Here is a 21,095-nt window from a genome sequence, read left to right on the forward strand (position 1 = left end):
GATAGGTAATTGGTTTTGTTCAAATAAACCGCTCATTTGTTGCGCATGGCTACACATTTAAATTGATTTGCGCATGCTTGAGACACAGGTCACAGAACAAGTGCAAAGAACGCAGAAGGATTAGTCTAGCGGTACATGCTCGCAGTTTGCAGAAGTGAAGGGTAGTAAAGAGTTGAAAGAGGACAAGTACGTAAAAGAAAATGTCACTTTGACAATTCAAGTAGTCGTAAAATATTTCCGGATGTGGTACTTAGTGAAATTACAAGACCGTACACATTTTAAGCTTGGTGGCAGCTTGAGAATCGATCCATATAAGTAGAATTATTTGATATGAGCTTTGTAAGTGCAATACGAGCGATGGAATTTACAAGAAAACTTAGTATTGCAAATGCAGTCGTTGAATCATCATCCCTTGAAGCAGTGAGCTATTTTCGGCTTACTCTCAGTGCGAATCTTTACCATTTGATATAAAACAAGATTATGAGAATTAACAGCATCAAGATGAATACTCCGATTGAGGAGAAGATAGACCAGAAGTTGAAGGCAAGTATTTTTGATTGTTTTTTTTTTTGTTTTTATGCATGATATAATTACCCAGTTATTATAATAATTATTATTGATTTTTGGAATATTATGAAACCTTAACATTGTCAAGACAAAGACATAGCATTTTTTATTTTCTTATTTTGTTTTTTTTTGTTTTGCTTATTAGAAACTTAATTGTTTTATGAAAGAAACTGTTAGTTAGTAATTATTATATTACCTTCGATTGTTTTTTATCAATTTTTCATGAATATTTGATATAATTAAATCACAAAAAAAATTTATTTCACTAATTGTTATAACAATAATTGAAATGTATTATAATTAAAATTATTATTTGACATTAATTATTATTTATAGTTATTTTTATAACTTCTTATGTTTTTACTTGTGATGTAAAGAATTTTTTTTCTATTTAATCATTTTTTAATAACTATGACTTATTTCTAGGTATGAGTATTTTTTTTCTAAATACTATCATGCATTTTAATTTTAATTATACGTTATCAACCATCCTAGGACTTTTTAAAATTATTGGATTCCATTACGAAATTCATTTTTTGTTTTTTGCTTGAGCTCTTATAGAAATCACATCAAGATTTATCATAGACATTATACGTGACTTTTTAGTACTTAAGAACTAACTTAAGAAAAGCTCAAGGTATAATAAAATCTTCATTCTATCATAAAAATTCAACGATAATGGAATAACATTATTTAATTATTTGATTTTTCTTATTGCAGTGGTTAGTTGTTGAAATAACTTTTGCGATAAAAAACTTTAGACTAATTCTATACACAATTGAACGGAATGTATTTTTCAACTTTATCAAGATAATATTTTTTTGTGTATTGATTTTTACGTTACTTTTAGAATGTTACATTTTTTAAGTATTATTTTTTAAAATAGGAAATTGATTACTTCCATCCTGACCATTTTTATATTTTGAATGAAATTAAGTGAATGATAATCTGAAATAACTCAGACATTGGATTGTTAAATAATTCAATACGTGGAATTTCCATTCTTTTATCGTTATAATATTCAACCACTACGTTTTACCAAAAAAGATCGATGCGGTAGCTTTAAATTCGATAAAGATGTAGTTTAAGGGTTTATCTTTAGCATGCAAACACAATTATCGTACTAAGTAAGTTTAATAAATTTTCCATTTGTAAATTTTCCTACTGATCAAGATTATATTATTAAATTTTGATTATAATCAAAATAAATTTTATGAAACTGAAGAGATTTTAATTACAAAAAGAATTTATAATTCTGCATCAAAAATCATCTTTTTAGTCATTAAAATTTTTACATAATTTACTGTAAAATGAATATTTATTTTTATTATAAATAAATGTAAAGACACGTAAATTTTGAATCCTCTTCTTTCTCATTATTATTATCGTCATCATTAATTTCAAATTTATTCAAATATTCTTCCCTATATTCATCAGTGAAATTAATTAAATTTTTAATTTAAGTAAAAAAAAAAAAAAAATTGCGTACTCCACGAGAGTTCAAAGAGAAATAATTTTTGATATAATTTTTATTCATCAACATCAAGTTTGAGGTGAAGTCTTGATAATTCGATCGGAAAATTTCTAAAATTGAAAAAGTTAAAATCATCAGTAGCTAATCAATATCTATTTTTATACCTAATTATTTTTTCTTTTGAATAATAGAAATAAATTTCATATGATGACCGTATTATTTTTATTACCTTGAATAGATATAATTAATGAAATTGTTTGTAGGTGCGGACGGGGATGGTAGCAGTCAGCGATGGAAAGAGCAAGCCTATTCCAATGCGGCTTCAATTATCTATGGAAGTATTGAAACTCCAACGTGAAGATTTAGAGGTAAATTAAATATTCAATGCTCTGATGAACAAGTAATGATTTAATTTAATTGGAATAGTTGGAAAAATCTTTTTATACGAATATCCTTGGTAGAAACTATATCTAATTAAATGACAGAGTGAAAAAGTTTTATACTAGAAATATATACTTTGAATTTTATTATTCTATTAAATCATAAATTCACGTTAGTTATTCAAAAAAAGTTTATCAAAGAGATGATGATTAAAAAAAATATTTTAAGTATAATAACGTGAATATACAAATGTAGATTATTTGTAAAAAAAAAAGAAACGTGGTAGTAAATCATGATATTATGAAGTAAACACAAAAGATATGCTGTAGTTATACAAACAATATTTATTCATATTTTCCTCATTTTATTAATATTATATTATTTTTTGCATCGTTGCAAACTATTTTAATAAAACGTTATTTTTTATTCTATCAAAAACGTCCAGAGTATGAATGATTGTTGGAAAAAATGAATGAAAAATAGTATAAAAAATGTTCAGTTTGTAAAAGTTATTTAAAGTTTGTTATTATTTTAATTAAATTAATAAATTTTTCCTGGTTTTTTTAGACTACGAATCATAATAAACCACCACCAGATTCAAAGGAGAGAATGGTCCAAATAACGCGACAAAAAATAGGCGGTTTGGGCTTGAGTATAAAAGGAGGAGCAGAGCATAAACTTCCAGTGTTGATATCAAGAATATATAAAGGCCAAGCTGCTGATCAATGCGGTCAACTTTTTGTTGGTGATGCAATTATTAAAGGTAAAGAACTTGAAGACTTTGAAAGATTCAAGTAGATTTGAATATTTTAAGATTCAATAACCGGTTAGCAGCCGTTATCACATACAAGTGATGCTCAAATATATGTATACATATATAGTTCTGTATAATATTTTTTCATAAATCCATGTCAAGTGATGACAGACTGTTTTTATTATCTTAAATGTAGAGCACAGTAGTCAATACATTTATAAATATTTTATAGAATTGATTATTCACTTCACTTCTTAGAATTATTTTACATTTTACTAGATCGAATTTATACTAGTTGACATTTTACCAATAGTTGCGTTCGAGAATTTTCTCTTCGTAATTAGAAAAACAATTAAAATGTAGAAATCAAGAAGTTATTTCAATTAAAATTTGGAAAAATTTCTCCTTTAATGCATTTTTTTAATTGAAATATTTGTTCATAAATTTTTTGATATAAAATTACTCCAATCAAAATGTTTTCAATTAAAATATTCATAATTATAATCTGTATTAAAAATACGTAGCTTTTGTTTATGTTGTTTTATCTTTTCATCTATTCATGTTGCTTGTGAATGAATTTCCTAAATCCTTTCATTTACTGTTTGGTGATTTTAAATTTAATACAGATTTCTGTTTCATCAGTAAGATACAGTATTAAAATTTAATTTCAAGTTTATTTTTTGTTTATTTTCAATTTTCATTTATTGGTTTTAATTATATAATTTAATTACAAGAACATCTAAATGAAAAGTTTAAAAGGATTTCTCGTTTAAATTAGCTTATTTGTACAAATTATCAATACATAGAGAAACATTCTATATCATTAATATCATTCATTGATAAATTTAATTAGCTGAATAATTAAAAATAAAATACAGTTACTAAGTTAAACTCATTTAGTAATATAATTATTATTGATTATACGTTAGTATATTTTTTCTTATTTTAAATTCTATCAAAATTCGAAGAAATTTTAACTAATTATAATGATTCTTTTCCTACTTATTTTTATTTTTCCATTTGCAGTTAATGGAGAGTACATAACAGCGTGTAACCACGACGATGCAGTGAATATTTTACGAAATGCTGGTGATATTGTCGTTTTAACAGTGAAACATTATCGTGCAGCAAAACCATTTCTGCAAAAAAATGGTAATAATTTTCTTCCTCTTTCGAAGAAGTTTGTTAGTTTTTATTTTTTTATCCTGATTGTATTTATGAAAAAATTAATTATAAAAATTTTCGCTTTAGATAATAATGAATTTTTATAAATAACTTCAAAATAATTTAACTAGGATATTGTGACCTAAAAAAGAATTGATTGAAATCAGTAAAATTGTTTTCAAGATATCATCAATGCTTTGTTCGGTTAAAAAGAATTTATAATCTAAAATCTATTTTTTTATTGATGCTTCTCAAGACATATTATAGAACAAAGCTTTATATACTTTTCATTAGAATAGTTCAATAATTTTTCATTAACGAGGGTAATAATTTTATTTTTAAATAAAATAATATGTTAATATTTTATGTTGTCAGAAGAATTTTCTTTTTATATGTCTTTTTTCATTATTGATGAATAGAAAAATAAAAGAGACAATCTTTCAATCAATGCCAAAGTCACGAATACTAAGAATCTCTACGGAACGATAGATAGATTTTGGTTAGCGGAGTAGCACCTTTTTCCAATACATTTTGTGGTCGATTGAAGTTTAAGTTTCAAACTAAATCGATTGAACTATTTTCTAATGAGCGACGAAAATTTTCAAATGTCTTAAAAGCAACTAAACTAATTCCGTTCAAATTGAATTCGATTCCGATCGATAGTCACTTTAAAACGGTTTAAAAAAGATATAGGAAAATTACGCTCCATCAGTTTTCAAATAAAAACAATATTTTATCAATAAGCTTTTATCATCAATACTATTTTAATTAGTACGATATTATTAATTTGAAATACATGAACTATAATTAATTATTGAATGGCGTTCTAATAAATATTTAACAAATGAAATAATTTTGTTACTAAGTGGAAGATAATGAAGAAAAACTGGACAATGCTGCAAATGGTGATGTCGAAGATGAATGGAGTTTGCCTAATAGACGATCTATCAGTCCTAAAAGTGGCCATAGTAGACATGGTTCTACTACATCTACTTGTTCGGCACAATTTAAAAAATGGATTGATGTAATTACAGGTATAGTTAATTGTATTTTTTGTTTCACAGTAGGTAATTAGTGAAAGAAAGTACATTTCTAATTAAAAATAGTGAATATAAAATTCAATAAAAATATGTTCTAGTTGTATTGCCAATTTAAAAAGCTCAATTAATTAAAAGTTTTTCGCTTGTAAATGTTTCAGTACCGTTAATGATGGCATATATTACGAGGTATATATTCGGTACAGATAAATTAAGAAAGAATGCTTTTGAAGTAAGAGGATTAAACGGATCAAGAACTGGAATAATTCATTGCGATGATAGTGCAATACTTAGTCAATGGTTGAAATATATAACAGACAATATAACTGATTTAACGTATTTGCAGGTAAGTTTTAGTAATACCCAGTATTTTATTCTATTTTCACATAAGTAAGTTTCAGTTTGATTTTATTTATTATAATTACTCAATTGATTACTTCCGTTATTGTTGTTATTGATTGCTTATCTTATTTATTCATATATCAACATAATATTGATAGGAGAGATTATGATATAATTAATTACCAAACTGTTTACAGATGAAGCTTTATAATAGAAATTTCGGAATTGGTGACCGCATTGAATACATGGGTTGGGTAAACGAAGCTGTGAGTAATAGCAACCAGCCCTGGAAAAGCTATAGACCACGATTTTTGGCTTTAAAAGGGTCTGATTTGTTGCTCTTTCAAACACCACCCGTGAGTATACTTTTGTGTGCACATATTTTTAAGTGTTCTGATTTTTATGTTGAAGAAAAGTCAACTTTAATATTTCAAGAGTACTTCAAAGCATCAACGATATATATTTTCTAATATTAGAATACTCTTCTAACATTGATATAAGTTTTAAAAAACATATTATTTAATAGAATGATTTTACAAGTTATACGTACTTTACAATCATTCTTGAAAGTATTTTTTTCCATTTAAAATAATCACTATAATAATCGTACATGTGAATATTTTTTATATTTATTTGTAGTGTAATATTGGAGATTGGTCTCGTTGCGCACTGACATTTAAAGTCTACGAGACAATGTTTAGTGTCATTAGGGAGTCAGAGCACATTGATGAACGACAGCATTGTTTTGAGACGCAGAGTCCAGGTAAACCACCAAGATATATGAGTGTTGAAACTAGACAAGAGTTGTTAAGAGTTGAAGCTGCTTGGCATACTACTGTTTGTGCAGCTATAATACGCCTCAAGGTACGCAGCAATAATAATCAAAATAATAATAATGGTTTAAAAAAATAAAAACTCTTATTTACATGTTGTTCTTTAGATAATTTATTGTAATATTCATTATTTTATTCATTACAAAAGAGATCTTAGCTTCTTTAATGTATTTTTAACGTTGAAAAATCTTTCTGACGTGAAATATAATTTTAAAATAATGTACCATGACAGTAAAAAAAAAACTTGTGCAAAGTTTTTCTTCAAATATATTGGAAAAATTTATAATTGGTTTTGATTCCCTTTTCTTTGATAGTTTTATAAAGGATAAAGTATTATGCTCGAAAAATTTTATTTAAAATAAAGTATAGAAACTTAATTAGTATATAATAAAAAACAATCAAAGCAAATTTATCGAGAAAATTTTTTTGACTTGATTCTTTTTTAACTTCATACTTTATTCTGTTTCTACTATTGAATGTTTTTTCAATCAAACTTTTTGAATGAAGCATTAAAAGCATTGAAGAAATTTCATTATAACTAAGTTAATTTTAAAGAAATTGTTAAGAAAAATGATATTATAATTTAATAGAATAGAGTCACGAAGCAAGTTAATTTATTTTTTATTCTTAAACAGAGCAAAACATTTATGGTAATTCACAACGGAAGAAGCTCACGACTAACTTTAGACTGTACCGAAGGATTTATGCTATCTTACGAGGGGCACGAGGATATTGTGTGGAAATATAGATATTGTGAACTTCGAGGATCTAGTGATGACGGGAAAAGTAGACTGAAGTTGCATTTTAAAGAGTTAGAAAAGTCAATAGTCGAGACTAAGGTATGTATTGATCAACTTATAATTAATTATCATCAATAATTTCAATGTTTTAACTTAATTTGTACAAATAATTTACAGGAAATAGAATGCATTCAATTGCAGAATCTTCTTTTTTGTATGAATGCATTTGTCACTGCAAGACTTGCCATGTTGGATCCAGCATTTTTAAAATCAACAACTCTACAAACTACAAACAACCACAATTCACGCCCATTAGAAAATTAAGAACGGTATAATATCATTTTTATTTTTATTTTATTATCTTTTTTCTCCATTATTTTTGGCCAATAAACATCTAGCCATTGACTGATAATGCTATTATAAAATAAGATATCGAATATCGCAATTCTATTCGTTGTAAAATTTGGGGTTCTGCTGGTTAGATGTTTTTTTCAATTATTCTATAATCGAATGATCTTTTAATTTACATAATAACTTCATTTCCTTGAGCTACTCATTTCTAATTGAAAACTGAGAACATTTCAAATTGTTCACAATCATTCATAGTCTCTAGGTTTGAAAAGTATCATTTTACAGTCGAATAAATTATGACTTTGCATAGTTTTCGGCTAGCCGCTTTAAACAAATTTAAAAGAATAAGTGATATTTTATTCGGTATTGTATATAAGCGCCAATCGAACCCTAAACAATCGTACAAATATTTATAAAGTTCAAGCTACTGTAATTATTGGTGTTAATCTTAGAGATAATATTTTAATGAATGAATTAATCTTCTTGAATGATAGGTTGATCGGAAACAATTAATTCATTACTCCAATACTAATATAGATATTTTGTGTTCATTTGAATTACTAATAAATGCAGTATCTTGAAAATTACAAACAATTATCCTATCCAAGTTATGTAATAGAATACAAAAGGCCATAGAATTTATGAAAATAAAATAAGAAGCTCTCGATAACTTTATTAATTATGTACTATTATAAAATATAAGATGTTATCGTACTACAAAGAAAAAATAATAGTAAAAACGAAAAAGAAACAAATTTTAATTAGGAACAGTATTAATGAATGTTTAAAAAAAATATAAAAAATAATATAACATAGACGAAATGAAAAATAATTATTATTTATTACTATTTGAATATTATAATGAAGTGCAATAAAATATTTCTGACGACCATGGTGGCGACCTATTAATGAATAATTCTATTAAATAAATTGAACAATTTTTGGAACCATTATTAGTAGAAAGGAACAATTAAATTAAATTGATAAAATATTATAAACAGAATAATTAATATTGATAATTAATATTTAAAAATAAGATATAATGTTGTGTATTTTTAAAAACCACGACATTGAAAAATCATTGTAATTGTCATTTTGTCATTTCATCTCTTTCACACATTCTAGAAATTGGTATATTTTTAGGTATGTGCCAATTATGTCATTTTGGATGTATTTTTGAAAAAAAAATGTAATATTTATTGAATTGAATAATTACAATTTTTCAATCTAGCGGCCTTTGATATTACAAAGTACTGGTAGTAACTAATGGATAACTAATGGGGGAATTTGTGGTTTTGAAAAATGACAAAGCATTTTTTATTTTGACTATTTCCTTTTATTTAAATTCATTACTTAACCATTTATTATAAATATTCCCAGTGTAAACAGTATTTTAATTCGTAAATATTCATGAATACTCTACTTTAATCATGTATCGAATGTTAATTACTTTTTAATTAGGAAGTTAAGAGTTCGACATGCTATTAATGACCACACCCCCTCGATACTTTTATAATTCTAGCTTTTTTAATTGTAGAAAGTGCCTAAAATAGTATTGAGATGTAAATTTATTCTACTTAGTATGAATTTCTTATGTTACTATGATAGTCATCATTAGTTGAACTTATATTAATTATTATTAGTTAATGATAATTAGTTGGTGATGATTATTAATGGCACTTGAACTAGTCAATTATGTAATAAGATAAAAGGGTGCTTGATGAAATACTTTGTATTTGAATACAATTCTAATTATGAACCAGGTAATTGTCTAGAAGTAGGATTCTACTTGATAATTAAACTTAAATTTTTCTAAAATACATTATTTTTAACATGTTTCCTTTGATAGGTAAAAAGAAAACTTTCAGAATTGTGGTTTGAAATGTCGATTCATTTCAAATTATTGATTCAAATGTTTTTATAGAAGAGTTAAAATTGATTCAAGTAAAAATATATTCATGTAAAAAAATTGCTTTTATAGAAATAATTGCAATTGTAAAAATGCAGGTCAATCAAACTTAAGCCGAAATTTCTCTAATCGGTTTTTACCAAATAATTTTTATCTAAATTCAATTAATCTTTGAATATATAAAATAGAGATAAGTAAGAATGTCTCTGTCCAAACATTTTTTATAATCAATACTTAGGTTGGCTTTATAGAATAATCGTTGATGATAAAATAATATACAAAATGATGAATAATTTTTAAAATCAGTTTTTCAATTACATCATAAACAATTCTAGGCAGTTACCGTTACAAATGAATTAGTTGATTGTGAATAATTTGTCTAATCCAATTACAAATTAATTGATGACATGAAGTTCTAGGATATGAACAATTACTCACAATTCCAAGGTGTTGCCATGGTCAAAAATTTATTAAACAAAAACAACCAAGTCCGCTATGATTAATTAATCTATTATATAAATTATAATTAATTGCTTTAAATGAATCTAATTCAGATTTTAATTAATTGTTGCAATGAACAAAAATAACTTTATTTCAACAAATAAATGCAACAATTACAGATATATGAATATTGATATTGATGTCAATGAATACTAAATCTTAGTAATAAATCAGATAAAAAAAATATTTCACAAGAAAAATAATAAACAAAATAAACAAATGAGAAAATGGTTGTATGCTTGAATGTATTGAATGCAATATTATATTCAGATAACACTCGAGCAATTCGGATTAATCGTAGAATTTATTAGTAAAAGACAAAATATTATGATATTAAATTATAAAAAAAAGGTTATTATCAAATAAGAAAATTAATCTGCGATTAATGCCGAGTGATTAATAAAGGACTGCACAATATATTGGTTAGATATATTATAAATATATTGAATATATATAATTAACAAATGAAGTATACAAATATAATGAAAAATTATTATCTAATAAGATTAAGTTCTTCTCATAATACTTTTAATATTTGCAAAAATTATTTATTAACTTTTATCATAATTTATAAGAAATTAAATAAATAAAATGATAACTACATTGCTTTTATAAAATAAATAATAATTAAACAAAATGAGGGATAAAAATGCAATAATAACAGTTGGTAATTTTTTTTTGCAAATGTACGAAGTATAATAAGAAGGCCAAAAGAGTGAGAGCTCATAAAATAATTGCAACTAGAAGTAAATAAATGAAAAAAAAAAAAACAAATAAATATAAAGCAGCTACCGTTCAATTATGATACTCAAGATCAATTATATATTACGTGATCATAATGAAGCTAAATTAGATACATATCCAGGCTAAAGCAATTCAATATTTATAAAATGTCACCAAGAACAATTCTTTTGCTTATTTTTCAAGTCTCTATATAAAGAATATGTAAGCAATACTTTAATAATAATTTTTTTATAAACATTCATCATTTAAAAATAATTATGTTTCAATGAAATCGATAAAAAAATTTTTAAAATTCTTAAGAAAAAACGTTTCTATTTAGAATTAAATTTAATCTAAAAATTAATAATAAGAAATTTTGACGAATGTGTTTGAGAAAATGATTTTATATTAAAATATAGAAGAATATTTAAGCTTGATTTTTGCAATTGCAATTGGGGTGAAAAAATATGCTGAAGCTTTCTTGTAATTATGTAACTAAAGCAAAAGAAAAAAACGTATGAAACAATGTCAAGTCTTCATTTAGCTGTAGATTTTAGTAACTGTCCAAGTAAACGCTGCTTATATTAAACGTTAATGCTAAATTATTCGCACGATCTTGCATTTAAACATATAGTTTATGTTATAATGTCTATCCCCCATTGACAATATGTTTTAAAATACAATATATCATTGTTAGAAGTTTATTGTCTTCATTTTTTTACCTTTTCAAGTTGAAGTGATGTCCTTGGTTAAAAGGAGAGACAGGAAAATTAGAATAGGAAAATAATTAATTAATAAATGATAGCACAGTTGATCAATACAATAACTTATAGTATTGATGTTAATTTTATTCCAAGTTATAGAATCAAAGTTATTGAAGTTGAATTTTTTTTAATGTAATAAACTATTTAAAACCAGAATGCAATCCGTACCCTTTTAAAATAATTACTGTAATAATTTTTAAGGGATTTCTATAGGTTTATGGTCCAGTTGTATTTTTAATTATTCTCGACAAAAATTATCCTAAAAGTCTAGGGTTTTATTTAATGAAAGTAAATTACTAGCTATAAATTATTTTAACATTTAAATTCCTAGCTTTACGTAGAAGTTACTGAGGAAAAAATTAATGGATGATTGATTATTTTATTTCTTTCATGAACTTGCACAATTTGTCGTTGAAACTTATGATTGATTACAGACATCTAAATAATCAATTCTTTCTCTTTTATATCTTTTATTTTCTCGTTATCATAAATGAACTTTGACGAATTGCTTTTTTACGTTTAATATATATTTACCTTATTTCCGTAATAGTCAAATATTTTTCATTTATCTATTGCTGAATAAATACATTATCAAAAAGTATTCAGAGTCAGAATAATTTTTTATTTACATCGAAATTTTCTGCATTTAATCATGAGAAAAACTTGTAAAAGAATTTGTTGTTTTAATTGTCCATAAATTATTTGAATTTTTCTTGAGTTTTAATTTGTTTTCTACTTGGAAGTAACTTTATTAAGTTATTTCTTCATACTTCTGTAATTATAAGATGAAAAAATTCCTGCATTTTGTAGATTGTCTGATTTTATAAAAATATTCACTGGAATTAATTTATTATTAAAACGAATTTTATTTTTTTTATTGCGTTCAATGATAGAGAAAAATTACTTACTTTATCAAAAGGATAGAAATCAATCAAAGAAATTCTTGACATTTTCTTATCTATTTCCACTTCTGTACCTTTACAATCAAACTTTGCTTAAATTTAATAAGACAATTGAATAAATATTTCATTGAATAATGAAGGAAATAATTACGGTAGATCATTCAAAACTTCGTTTTATTATTTAAATCTTTGCTAACTTTAGTAATTAATCTTTCTTATTTTTCATTGACTTTTACATAACGATTGAGTTCAGAATCCAATGTGGTATTAGAAGATAAGATCTGGTGATAAGAATAGTTAGTATAATCGTGATGAAGGATGAAATACATTTAAACTTTGGGTAAACTAGGATATAAAACTTCTAAATCTCTTTTCATTTTTTATATTTATTAAATATATTTTGCTCAAGATCTGACATTAAATCTGAAGTTAGTATTTATCATATTGAGAAAAATTATTTTTTATATTATTAATCATTATTTCTTTTCAGTATTATCATTCATTAATAAATTGTTAATAAATCTTGAGATTTATAAAAATTAATGGTTTATAAAACCTACAACAAGTCATGAATTATAAATAAATTTTTAACAAAAATTCTTTCAAGGAAATTTTTAGAATAAATTTGACAAATGTTTCTATCCAAGCATTAATGTTAATGGTAGTCTGCAATTCTCACAGACTTTGTCTGTCAAATGTCAGGATTAGCTTCCTTGATGAAACAATAAAAGCCTAAATTAAACTAAAACGTCAGCATTTGTCATAAAAAAATAATTGAAAAAAAATTAACAGCAGATGTTTTTTTATTTGTCAAATATCGACAATTATTTCTGTTTCATCGAGTCGTTAAAAATCCGAAAGGAAAGAAGAACTAGAAATATAATTGAGATCCCTAGAGTGTAAGTTAAATCTTAAATAATTTTATTATGTCAGGTCTTGAGCAAAAAAATATTTCTCTCTCTAATAAGACATATAACGTAATAAATATTGTAATAAAGGAAGAAAATAAAATGATAAGAAAAGACTTGCATCGAGCACGCGCTTTTTAGCGTCTTGTAATCGATTTCTTTAGAGACCTACATTTCCTCTTTTACTCATTAAACTGTTATCTATTGTTACATCTTTTCTCAATAGATTTGCCAACCGAAAAGGATGACCTGGACTTGTTCAAAGTCCCTAGGTTAATTAAAATAGGCCTCAATAATTATAAAAAAAATTATTTCCTTTGACATTTGTTTTTAATTATTATTTATTATTAGTAATATTAATCATTAAAATCGCCTTAACTCACAAGAAATGTAAAAGTTTTTTTTTTTTTATTAAAATATTATATTCGAGTACTAATGAAGAGATTAGAAAAAATAAGTCAAGCAAATATTATAAGCTCGAAGAAATAAGTTGAAAGTTATAATCCTGTTACTTGTTGAATATAATCTGCTTTATTAAAAATATCTTCACTTATTAAAGCTTCTAAAAGTTTGACAGAACTTTCAGGTGTTAGACTTTATATAAAATTTTAGTATTTTCCTTTTTGTATAATTTATTTTTAATTCTATTTATCCATAAATCAATTTAAAGTGCTATTTTTTATGAAATAATATCTTTAAATAGGATTCAAAGTAAAATGTACTGTTTTTGAATAGTCTTATAATTGAATATAAAAACGTCGATAAATGATTGAGATTTTTTTTTCTATCAAGTTATTGAAAGAATAAAATATTAAAAGCTCTAAAGCTTTATGTGTGAAGTGTTGTTATGCAAGTTTTAATGCTCTTTTTCCAATATTTCATAAAATTTCTTATTATATTTTCAAAATAATCTATTTTTCTAATAGATAATTATTTTAACATTCAAAATATCTTTTATGATTGACTTGACAGAATACCATTAACAAATCGAATGGAGTTTTTTTTTTTCTTAATTCATTGTCATTCGATTCAAAAGCTTTTATTTAAATAAAATACTTATTTTATTATTCTTTTGAATTAAAATTATTTAAAATTTTATAAAATAATTAACTTACAAATTCTGTATACATTTTATCATCAATGAATTTAATTATTTTGGTAATTATTAAACATTTCACGAATAATTTCAATTGTTTAATCCCTCAAACAATGTATTTTCCATAAAAAATACCAAAAAAAAATGGAAATATTTTGTATATCCTCTACTCGAAAAATGGATTACCAAGTTGATGTAGTAGAGAATAACTCTCTGAATGAGAGTAAGAGATAAAAGATCACCCACGCACCTTTTCAAACTACAACCCACGAGAGGACTTGCATAGGGCATACAGTCACTTGCCTTCGAGTATATCTACCAGTATATCGGTGACCGTCAACTTGATAGTTCCATCATTATTAATTATTTCGTGCTTATGATTTATTTATCAATATATTATTTACAACTTCTCTGTAGCATCACAAGCACTAGTCACTTCAAATAAATTATTCTCTGGGTTTGTTTTCTGTTTCAGATCTAATTTTAATAATCGATATGAACAATGCCAGTTAATAGTCAATTATTTGAATAATTTTGGTCTGATAATAATGAGGTAGGATTTGGAGAGACAAAAGAAGAAGCAGCAGACATCAATGGTGAGTTTCATTATTTACCATGTATTGTACTGTAGTTCAATTTTAATAGAAAAAGAATTACCTGTTAATAAGTATTGACTCGGAAAGAATTATTATTTAATTAAAATTGAATATTAAAAATGATAAAAAAAGCAAAAATGATTATTTTAAAGCTACAATGAACGAAGTATTAAGATTCTAAAGAGTTATTGATTATTAACTAGTAATTTTTTAATTAATTAATTAATACATTTTATTTTTTTTAATAAATATTTTTCCTTACCACTGTCGAATAATTAACGTAAGGTTTTTCACCTTTCCACAAGATCAATTATTGGTCAGCTATTAGGGCTTTTACTCTCTTCCTTTAGCATGAGTCTTCCTAGATGTGAAATGTTGATTACAAAATCATTAATATTTTTAATGGCAATAAAGAATGATAAAAGAGCTTTAGATGTTTGTAGAAAAATTTTTGCGTGGGTTTTAAACGATTAAATTATACTGCCCTGGGTAATGGATGTTTGTGACAGAAGATTGAACAGTGTCTTTAAAGAGCTAGATTACCAACAACAGTAGTGACCATGATGCTAAATGTTTCATTTATTTGTGGTAATTCTATGGCCTTTTTTTAATTATTTAAATAACTTTTGATTATTTATTTTTTTAATTATGATATTTTACTACATTTGTTGATGACAAGAAAGCTTCTTTGACTAAAATTTATAAATAATAGTTATAAAAAGTATTTAAAAGTTTATATACGAATTTCTTTTTTTTTTTTTTTAAAAAAAGAAATGAAACAGAAATAAAAATAGATAGCATCAGCTTGACAATTTTTTCATTCATAAAAATACAATTGATGATAACAAAAGTGTATTTTCATGAATGTATTCTATTTTTAAATTTTATTCTTTATTTGCTGAACTTCTTCAAGTGCTGGTTGGACTAAATGTAAAAGAAACTAATTTTTTAAATGAAACAAGTACGAATAAAGCAGGATAAAGTTAGGGCTTTTATTTATTTTACTATCACTTATTTTAAAAGTAAGTTCAATTCTAACTGTTGAGAATCTTTTTTTTTTTTTTTAATATTTGAGAAAAGCGATAGAGCAAATAAAAGACGAAATAGCAGGTGAAGTTTTTCCCAACATGCAAGAGTGGATCGACCTCAAGAAGCCTTGTATCGTGAAACGCGATTTTTTCCATTATAAAATTTCTTTCCTCTATTTTGTTTTATCTTTTTTTCTTTATTCATTTTCCTTCATAATTTTTTCCTTATATTTCTTCCCTCCAAGCTAGTAAAGTTTTATTTATTCAACAAGTCGAGTTATAACTGTGTATATTCTTTTGAAAAATTGGAAAAAAATCATTACTATAATAGCTATTAAATAAATAATAACGCAAATTGGTTTGATGAATTTAGTAATAAATAATAACTTCGATAGTTATTTAATATTATTTGACATAATAGGGCAGTGGGAAATGGTAATATTTCTCACCGACAAACTTATGCGATGGCGACACGTGTGTGCTACAGATTACTGCAAATTACACTGTGCAATATGTCTCCAATGAGAATTTATAATATTGACCAATCTGTACCAGTAGTTAGAATTATCAACCCTAGCAATACCAGTAATCATCATTACTATATTTGCTCTTGAGAAAAGTCATATAAAATGATTTGCATAATTCGAATTCAATTATTGAAACTCTAATTATACCAAGTCATAATATAACACCTAAATTTATTCTTCTCATACACTTTTCTTCCTTTCTATCTTACCCGAGGTGTAAAAATGGAACTTATTTTGATTTTATTCACCCTGCTTCAAGATTTAATTTCAGTTTGAAATCATGAACCTGCAGGTTCATTTTATATAATAAAAATTGCGCTAATTTTAAACTGGTAAACCAATATAATTCCACTTTCAGGGCTTAAGGTTCAACTTAGGTTTTTCATTTTCAGGATAATAGAATGTAAGTAGTTTGGATTCAGGTTTGTTAGGGCCAAAGTAGTTTCAAAACTAGTTCCTAAGAATGAATAACCTCAGTTGAACCTTAAGCCCTGAAAGTGGAATTATATTGGTTTACCAGTTTAAAATTAGCGCAATTTTTATTATATAAAATGAACCTGCAGGTTCATGATTTCAAACTGAAATTAAATCTTGAAGCAGGGTGAATAAAATCAAAATAAGTTCCATTTTTAAGTCTCGGGTAGATTCAACCTTTTTATCCTAATATTATTCTGTTTTATTCTTTGAGTAGATAAAAATTAAGATGATAAAGCTTAATTTTAACCTTCTAATCCTAATACTTTTTTTATCCTTCTGAAGTTGGTAAAAATTAGGATATAGACAGAATAGCCTGATTTTAACCTCATAAATTGATTTGCTTATATCTAGAAGTACTTATAGAAGTAGTTGGAATAAGGTCACGATTCATATAATGGATTAATTTTCCAAAAATTATATTTATTACAAATTGAATTGTTTTAAATGATTTGTTACAACCTAATAATAAATTAAATGAAACTGCTCTTTCAAATATGAACATGGTCAATATTATAATAACTCCCATTACAGTCATACTTGTTTTAATAATACATATGATGTCAATGCTGATGGACAGCCCAATTGGAATTGAAATAAAATAAATAATTATGAATAATAATGTTTTTATTAAAATAAAATTACTCGAATCTTAAATGAAATTAGATTGAAACCAGGAAAAGGATGAAATAAAAGTAGGATGAAGCTAAGGCAAAAGAAAAATAAAATTAGGATGAAGATAGGATAAAATTAACATGAGTTTAGGATAAAATTGAAAAATTTTCGTCCTACGAAAACACTGATTTGTTACGTATTCCGAATTTAATTAAAATTTGTTTATCTTAAATAAAACCTTAAGAAAGGATAGTCTTATGATGAAAATAGGTTTTATATTTTGACTCGGGATTTTTAAATAATTTTATTAAAAATAATAGCAAAGATAATTTTTCAAATGAATTATACAAATAGAATTAGCCAAAAAATAGTAGAAGAATAAATGGAATTATTTCCTCTAGTTATAAAATTAAATTAGAAACAACTCTGTTAAGTGTAGTAAAATTTACTCCAATTCTAGTTTTATCTATAAGAATGTCAGTATATTTACTTTTGTATAAAGTCATACAGATGAGAGTGTAAAGTTGTCCTTGAGAAATATCCTTCATGTGGTCTAAGCTCTTATCTGTATGTAGCCTATCTGGGCCAAGGGTTTTGATAGATTTCGTCTGGAGTGACATATTTGTGTAGTCGCTATAAATTATCCTTTTATTGCATCTACAGACATGCTTTATTCCATCTATAAAAATTTACTGTGACCAAATGGTCCTATAAGGATAGACCTTTCATTCATTACAGAAACAGAGAATTTGATTCAACGTAAATTTCAATAAATTCAATATAATCGGCTTATTAATGTGATTACTAATGCATTAAAAGCCACTTTGGATATTCTAGAGTGATATTAGTGTTTGAGTAAATCTCTTGCATGAAAAAATTTGTGTTGTGACTGGAATAAAAATAAAGGGTAAACAGATCTAGTCTGTGGCTGCAGTGGAATGATGATAAGTAAATGCTACAAGAAGAAATTGGTTTCATAATAATCTTTCTCTTTTGATAAATACTTCAGTCTAACTTCAAGCTTACCTAGCATTCTATAAAGCTTTTGAAAATGATCTCTATCAGTTAGGTAGTTTGGATTAATATGACTTCAATGATGAAGACCCTCATGTAGGAAATAACAACAGATCCAAAATTAGAACAGACTCTAGCCAATGCTACTGATTATTGGTTCAAGTTTGATTGCTAATATTGATACCACTAACCAACTTGGAATTGGAAATACTCAGCTACCTAGTCTAGAGCAATGTTTGTCAAGTCTAGCATTTTCTGTATGGATAGCTTCTACCTTCTACCAAAGTGTTCTTAATTACTACATGTTTTTTATTTACTGGAAAGAAAGACTTCTTCTTCTACTTGAACTCCAATAATATCTAGCTTTTAGGTTTGTATTTAAAATGCAATATTTCTTCATATCCATATATATATTGAATGCTTAGACATATTGGTGCACTTCGAAGGATCAAACTTTAAATATAGGTCATGTTCTCGGCAAAATTGCAACATAGAATTCTGGGAGAACTTCATATATTTCTATACATGAGTGTTGCAGAGACAAATGCAGTTCACAAGGGACAGGCTTGAGCTCAAATGTATGTAGTGGTTGGTATATGGTAATCCTTGTCAAATATACCCATACAGCCACATGTTTATGTAGAAATAATATCTACACATACATGAATTTATATTGTACAAAATGTAACATACACATTTGGAATTGTAGAACGACTAGTGGCAGAAGTATAAAAGATGAGTTGTATTCTAACACATGTCTTCATTTAATTATCATGCCATATGTTCATTCTACTATTGTTTCTTGCTGTCAAATTAGGTTTCAATTATTTAAATTACAAGAATAAAGCTCTTGTTACGTAAATATGTTGAATTGAATTGTCATTTATTTTATGACAGCATTATTTTCCTTTTTTAATGACAATTTTAATTACTAAAATATCATAATTGCTAAGAATTAAGATATTTTTTATATAATTATAAACTATCAATTTTTTTAGGACTAGAGTTTAGGTTTTATCAACAAGAAGCAGAAGAAAAAGCATATTTGAATTGATATTAAATCCAAAATCCTCAAGTTAATCCTCGATGACCTAAATTGATTGGTTTCATGAGAAATAATTTGAAAATTTTTTAAAAGAAGTTTGTTTTTCCTGATAATCCTTTCCAATAAAATTATAATAGATATTAATAAACAAAGATGTTAACATCTAGACTATTGTTGAAAAATTTCTTGTCTATTAGTTAAATATTGAACTTTATATTTATAATTCACAGAATTGAAATGGTTTAAACTTCCTTATCAAACAGAGTCATAAAAACTCCAAAAATTCCAAGTACGAAGCTTTCAGTCAAATAAAATTCATTGAATTGTAAAATTTCCAATGTAACACATATGTGTCTCTATTGAATGTTGAATGTAACTATTGTGAAAATTTTATTGCTCTTTTGGCAAAATCATATTTCCACATAATCAGTCATCTTTTCATCAGTATTCTTTCCAACTGAATGATAAAGAAAAAAAAATATTTCCAAAATATTTTAATCATTCATATTACTATTTCCATTCATAAAAACTTCCAAGTATTTTAATAAAAAAATCCACATTGCAAAAATATTCACTATAATTCATGACAGTCATCGTCTCTGATTTAAGACATTGACGCTATATAAAAAGCTCCTTACTAAATAATATTGATGCTTACTCATTTTTTCAATATCAAATAACTTCCCTATTTGGTAGTAAGCACAGATCTCAACAGCTTGTGGTTGATGACGACTAAGGGTGGTAAAATTCTGAGATTTTTCGAATGCCAATTAAACGTGACGTGAGAGGGGATTAATTTATTTCTAATAAATAGCAGTAGAATAGAAACTCGTGTCTTGGCATATGTCACACATGATGTGCCCACTCGTTTCATCATCTACAGTTTCTATATCATGTACTCACTTGGACTCCTGATATATATATGGAAGTTTAAGTGTGGAGGATGAGATTCGGAGTATCAACACGAGTGGCGTAACTGAGAGCTTAGTAAACATCGCCCATACCATACCATCATATTGCGCTTAACGTCTCTCTGCTTTTGTCAGATGTCAGAATCCAACAATTCCACTATATGCAGTCGGGTATTTGTGTTCTAATTTCTTTTCCATCGAAATAAATACCATGGAAATCTTCCCACTCGAACTTGTATTATTATTCATACCACTATTATATTAAAAAATATTCATCATCATATTTCTTTTAGATCTGAATCACTGTAGTATGCTAAATAATTGAAAAGTTCATTATCATTGTTTTATTGACTATTTCATTTCATCTGGAATTAATGAAAGAGACTTGTTTGAAGCAGTTAAATATATTAAAAATTTATTGATGAAACTGTAGAAATTC

General features: G+C 25.5%; 2 protein-coding genes across 5 annotated transcripts in view; both read left to right on the plus strand.

Annotated features, from left to right (window-relative positions):
• The first annotated feature begins 129 nt into the window (after positions 1 to 129).
• Syn2 (Syntrophin-like 2) lies at positions 130 to 15,042 on the plus strand. 2 transcript variants are annotated; one of them, XM_035089645.1, is made up of 11 exons: positions 130 to 543; positions 2,305 to 2,409; positions 2,990 to 3,185; positions 4,203 to 4,328; positions 5,207 to 5,374; positions 5,539 to 5,723; positions 5,917 to 6,075; positions 6,359 to 6,583; positions 7,188 to 7,391; positions 7,470 to 7,621; positions 14,922 to 15,042. In XM_035089645.1, the coding sequence occupies exons 1-10, from the start codon at positions 481 to 483 to the stop codon at positions 7,614 to 7,616; spliced, it is 1,578 nt and encodes a 525-aa protein (XP_034945536.1). In that variant the 5' UTR covers positions 130 to 480; the 3' UTR covers positions 7,617 to 7,621; positions 14,922 to 15,042. The 2 variants fall into 2 exon arrangements, with proteins under 2 accessions (XP_034945536.1, XP_034945535.1); XM_035089644.1 differs by lacking the exon at positions 14,922 to 15,042 and having other exon boundaries at positions 7,470 to 8,403.
• LOC118070815 (atrial natriuretic peptide-converting enzyme-like) overlaps positions 14,927 to 21,095 on the plus strand; it is a 45,801-nt gene continuing 39,632 nt past the window's right edge. For all 3 annotated transcript variants that reach the window (XR_004690805.1, XM_035089638.1, XM_035089640.1), the window contains exon 1: positions 14,927 to 15,042. The gene's annotated coding sequence lies outside the window, so the exon portion shown is untranslated. The remainder of the gene's footprint in view (positions 15,043 to 21,095) is intronic.

The sequence above is a fragment of the Chelonus insularis genome, unplaced genomic scaffold (genome assembly GCF_013357705.1).
Source record: "Chelonus insularis isolate UGA/USDA-ARS -01 unplaced genomic scaffold, ASM1335770v1 contig_68_pilon, whole genome shotgun sequence".
NCBI lineage: Eukaryota > Metazoa > Arthropoda > Insecta > Hymenoptera > Braconidae > Chelonus > Chelonus insularis.